At 36.2% G+C, this 5,639-nt stretch overlaps 1 protein-coding gene across 1 annotated transcript in view; it reads left to right on the plus strand.

Annotated features, from left to right (window-relative positions):
* Positions 1 to 5,639, plus strand: part of LOC106871654 (exportin-5) — a 36,808-nt gene that overhangs the window by 24,652 nt on the left and 6,517 nt on the right. The window contains exons 13-16 of the mRNA XM_014918238.2: positions 1,322 to 1,491; positions 2,296 to 2,391; positions 3,977 to 4,108; positions 4,885 to 4,991. Of these exons, the coding sequence (XP_014773724.2) occupies positions 1,322 to 1,491; positions 2,296 to 2,391; positions 3,977 to 4,108; positions 4,885 to 4,991 (505 nt within the window). The remainder of the gene's footprint in view (positions 1 to 1,321; positions 1,492 to 2,295; positions 2,392 to 3,976; positions 4,109 to 4,884; positions 4,992 to 5,639) is intronic.

Genomic DNA, 5,639 nt, shown 5'->3' on the forward strand with positions numbered 1-5,639 from the left:
ATATATATATATATAAACATATTGTTTTATATCCATTTTCTCTGCCAGCATGGGTTAGGTGGGTCATTATGCTCAGTGTCTGTTCTTATTCAGAGTTACTTCCCCCTTAGACAGGTCAGAATGTGCATTGCATTTTTGAAATGGTTTTTACAATCGAGGCTGTTGTTCTGGTTGTCCCAATATAAATTGTTGGTGTGAATGCTTCCCTCAAAAGTTCAATATTGCAATTTGTGCTGAATTCATTCTGTCACTTTCCTGGGGTTGTCCCATAGATCTATATCTATAACAATAGGGTTAGCTACATAGTGGAAGAGAGATAGAACATCATGTAGAGGGCCATTGCAATCTGAACATTTATTGACAATTTCTGGATCTATCTGATTGCTGTAATTACGCAACATAGACCAAAAATTGGGGTGCGAGTGTGCTAGTGTACTCCTTGTTTTCTATAGTAAGCATTGTTCTTCATTACCAACTACCAGACCAGCTCATGTTCTGTATATATTATTTCAACAGGTTAGATTTTTTACCTAACATTTAACCCATCAACTTTGAAGAGTAAATGCTCCCTATCTTGAAAACTGAGGCCAATAGTGTGCCTCGTTAAAGGTGATATCTATTGTACAATTGGAACTTGTGATTTTTTTTGTAATGAATTTAAAGCTTTTATAATTTTATCTTATTTATGTCTTTATTGGCCACAGGGGGCTAAACATAGAGGGGACAAACAAGGACAGACAAAGGAATTAAGTCGATAATATCGACCCCAGTGCGTAATTGGTAATTATTTAATCGACCCCAAAAAGACGAAAGGCAAAGTCGACCTCGGTGGAATTTGAACTCGGAGCATAACGGCAGACGAAATACCGCTAAGCATTTTGCCTGGCGGGGTAACGTTTCTGCCAGCTCGCCTCTTAATTTGATCTCATTGGTAATACCCATTGTATACCCAAGATAATCGTCATATAACATTTTATGAAACTCTTTTGAACTATTTTTCATTATTATAGTTATCTATCCATCTTTTTACTGTACCATGCCCACAGGCACTGGCAATCGTGGAATTCCATACCCTTTAGTCCCACATACAGCTTAGCATACTATTGGGCCAGTTAGTAAAGCCATCTAGTATCTTCTCTCTCCATCCTTCTCATCTTAGTACTCTAAATATTGTATGAGAAGAAAATGCCTTGAGTACTTAGAAACTAAAAGAACAGTTAGCCGCACACACACACACACACACACAAAATAAAATTGTTTTGTGGATGAATCTTCTTAACAGAAATAAATTGAAATAACTTTTTGTGATATTTCCATGTAGGAACCGAACGTGGTAACTGTAACTTAAGTTCGCCTGCTTTCCTTGAATGGGACGGCTTGACCACTTTCTTGGAAAGTGTCATGTCTAGACTCACAACATCCCCTAATCCACAACCTGATCGTGCCGCCGGTGTCCAGCTGCTGAAACAAGTCTTGGATTACAACACACAGGTATTGTATGCAATGGTTTTAAAAAAAACCCATTTTGACTTTATTGTTGTTGTTGTTGTTGGTGTTGCTTGTTAGAGCTGCCATCATTTGTTTTGTATGAGTTTCTTCTTCGTTATTGTTGTTTTTAGCACCAAAATAGTCCTGATTGAGCAGACCCTTAATCAAAAAGTTACTTAACCCTTTTTTACCATATTTCTGTTGAGATATTCTGCGTTTCTTTCAATTAATTTTAAATATAACAAAGAATTTAGTAAAATAACTTAGTTATCATTAATCTAGTGTTAGGTACATAAATTGTGACTAAGGTTTGATGGAAGATTTTAATTCAAAACTTACGGAAACAAGACATTTGTACTCAGAGCCAGAAGCAGCTTCAGCCAGATTGGTATCAAAATAGTTAAACCAAGACTACCCCATCTTTTCTTTCAAGATATAGCTTACCACAAACTACATTATCCAATATGTCTACTTCTTAAGATGGTCGGTGTGGTTTGGAGATTTGGATGCTATCTCTAGCATGTCCATGTTGAACAGTGATTCTCAAATTTATATTATTCTGGAACTCTTATATGATATTCCAAAAATAATGAACTCCATACCTATATTTCGGGGGAAAAACTGCATCATATGCCATCAAATACAATATATGATTAGTCTGCTATTTAATATGTGGCTTTCAAGGTCCAAATTCTTGACCTTTGGGGCTGTAATCTTCCATATTTATTTCATAGTTTCTGTCTTGTGTGTGTTCATGCTTACAACGTGTTAATAATAATTCACTTTTCTCTTTTTCTCCTGTTATAGGATCCATTGATTTTATCATGTTTGCTGTCCTGTGTCTCCGCATTATTCACATTCCTTAATGACAGTCTTGAAACGCTACCAATCGTATTAGACAAGGTGAGTTACAAAACCTTCCACATCTTCTGTTGTGTCTGGTGAGAGTCATTCTCTTTTAGTGCCTTATCATTTAACACACTCACCGATAAAGTTTCCACTCATTTACTTATCTATTTTTCTAAAATTTTCATTGTGTCTTGCAGCCTTTTCAATAGTTGTTGACTGTCTGTTATTCAAACTGCGTTCTTTGACGGACAGAGTCAACAACTATTGAAAAGGTTGCAGAACACAACGGAAATTTAAGAAAAATAAATGAGTGGAAACTTTACCGGTGAGTGTATTAAATTATAAGGCACTAAAGAGAGAATGACTTTTCGCAGACACAACAAAATATGCTTCAACACACGAACTCACATAAAGAATCTTGCAAACCAAATCATTCCACATATATTTTACTGTTTTCCCCCCCCCCCATAAACTATTTCTCTGTTCTGATTTTGGCTTAATGCTGTTGTAAATTATGAATTGTTTTACATTACATCGTTTGGTGGAATTCTTTGCTAGATGGCATTAGTTTGGATGTTGAACCTTATTACAAAACCCATGCCGTCATCATTTTAACATCCACTTTCCCACACTTGCATGGATCAGAAAGAATTTGTTGAAGATTTTCTTCAGTCGGATGCCCTTCCTGTCACCAACCCTTCCCTGTTTCCAAGCAAGGTAATATTCCTCCATGACCAGACATTTTCACAGAAGATTGGCAATGGACACCACTTATATGATGGTGATACTTGTTTACAACTATGATATGATGTCAAGACAAGAAGACGATAAACACACACACACACACACACTTATACATACAACACACACATCATATACATATATGTGTACATACACACATGCGAGCTGGCAGAAACGTTAGCACGCCGGGCGAAATGCTTAGCGGTATTTCGTCTGCCGCTACGTTCTGAGTTCAAATTTCGCCGAGGTCGACTTTGCCTTTCATCCTTTCGGAGTCGATTAAATAAGTACCAGTTACGCACTGGGGTCAATATAATCGACTTAATCTGTTTGTCTGACCTTGTTTGTTCCCTCTGTGTGTAGCCCCTTGTGAATAGTAAAGAAATAATACACACATGCACACACAAACACCTGAGACTTCTTTCAGTTTCCTTCTATCAAATCTCCTCACAAGTCTTTGGTTGGCCTGGTGTTATAGCAGAAGACACTTGCCCAAAGTATCAAGTAGTGAAACTGAACCCAAGCCCTCGAAAGTTATATTTCCCTTTCATCTTTCTGGGGCCAACAAAATAAAATACCAGTCAAGAACTAAGATATTTTATTTTATTGACTTGTAGGAATTCAGGTAATGGTTGGTGACAGGAAGAGCATCCAGTGCTGCTTTAAGTAATCTCTGTCCAACCCATACCAGTATGAAGAAACAAATGTTAAATGAACAAATAAAATATTTTTATATTAATACATTTTTACATTTTTACTCAGCTCTTTATTATGTGATATCTCTTATTCTCTGTTTGTATTTTTATATTTTGCATAACTTCTCTGTGTGTATTTTATTTTGTATCCTTTATCAAAGCATCAACAAATTCTTTTTTCTTTCACCGATTTCTTAAACCAGATTTTCTCAGCAGTTGTCTTCAATCTTCCTGGCCAAACTAAATCGACACGAAGCAAAGCTGTTAAAAACGTCCGGCAGCATGCTTGCTCAGTTCTTGTGAAAGTTTGCAAGCAGTATCCTGATTTGCTATTTGTAAGATCCTTCTTTCTGTATTCTTTTCCATTTTTTTTTAACACCCTATTTAACCCTTCAACATTTAAATTACTCTGCTAAATGCAGTGCTTATGTATTCACCTTGTTTTGAATTAATCATGTATTATCTCATAGCTTTGAGATTTCAATTTTGTAATTGTTTATTTTTAGAGGGATATTGTAGTGTAGGTGCAAGAGGTCAGATCTGGCCAGTTTAAACACAAAACAAGTAGAATATTTGGGCCGGATATGACTGATTTAGATGCTAAAGGGTTAAACAGCAGTTAATGTGTTTAACATATGTTTAACCCATTACCTCCCATAGTTCTATTAACTGGAATTTTTTTTATGAAACTTTGATTTCTAGCATAAAACAGCCTTAGAAACGCGCTGGAATGATCAAAATAACATTTTAAATAGAAATAAGCGAGATATTGGGTGAAAAATTAGCAAACCTCATTTGAATATCAGAGAAATATACCTAGTAGATACAGCAAAAAGGTTAGATATGTGTAAATATTGACAGATAATTACGAAATTTGTAATTTCTAAGTGATCTCATATGGGGTCACTGGTAGGGAATGGGTTAATGCTTTGCTTTAAATTACAGTATATGTCTTTGTCCTTCATTTTTTAAAACACTTAATATATACTTTGTATATGTTTTTCTCTTAAGTTGTACAGCTGTAAAACATATAAAGTGAATCTTTAATGTTTTACCTCTTGTTTCTGGTTTATATATTCCTGACCACCATATTTCTGTGAATTTATTCCAGCCTGTATTCCCAAGTCTTTATCAACACATACAGAACATTGCAAAGGACCCAATTCAACTGTCTCAAATGGAGAAATGTATTTTAACAGAAGCTTTAATTCTTATTAGGTCAGTCTTGTTTCTTCCTTTTTTTCTTAGTATGTTTTTTTTTAATTGGCTGCATCATTTTTCATTAACCATTTTACAATGTGGACTGCATGAATGCTTTGGCCATCACTACCAGAGTGGTTGTCTGTAATAGAACTTTGGAAACCCTCTCTACAGGCATGACTACAAAGGTCATGCAGCCATAAAATCCATGCAAAAGCTTTTGATAAGCAACAACAAAGCTGACTTGGTGTGTTTACACCTATTTACTCTTACTCTCTTTTACTTGTTTCAGTCATTTGACTGCGGCCATGCTGGAGCACCGCTTTTAGTCGAGCAAATCGACTCCAGTACTTATTCTTTGTAAGCCTAGTACTTATTCTATCGGTCTCTTGCCGAACCGCTAGGTTACGAGGACGTAAACACACCAGCATCGGTTGTCAAGCGATGTTGGGGGGACAAACACAGACACACAAACATATACACACACACATATATATATATATACATCGGTCTTCTTTCAGTTTCTGTCTACCAAATCCACTCACAAGGCTTTGGTCTGCCTGAGGCTATAGTAGAAGACACTTACCCAAAGTGCCACGCAATGGGACTGAACCCGGAACCATGTTGTTGGTAAGCAAGCTACTTACCACACAGCCACTCCTGCAC

The sequence above is a fragment of the Octopus bimaculoides genome, chromosome 11 (assembly GCF_001194135.2).
Source record: "Octopus bimaculoides isolate UCB-OBI-ISO-001 chromosome 11, ASM119413v2, whole genome shotgun sequence".
Classification (NCBI taxonomy): Eukaryota; Metazoa; Mollusca; class Cephalopoda; order Octopoda; family Octopodidae; genus Octopus; species Octopus bimaculoides.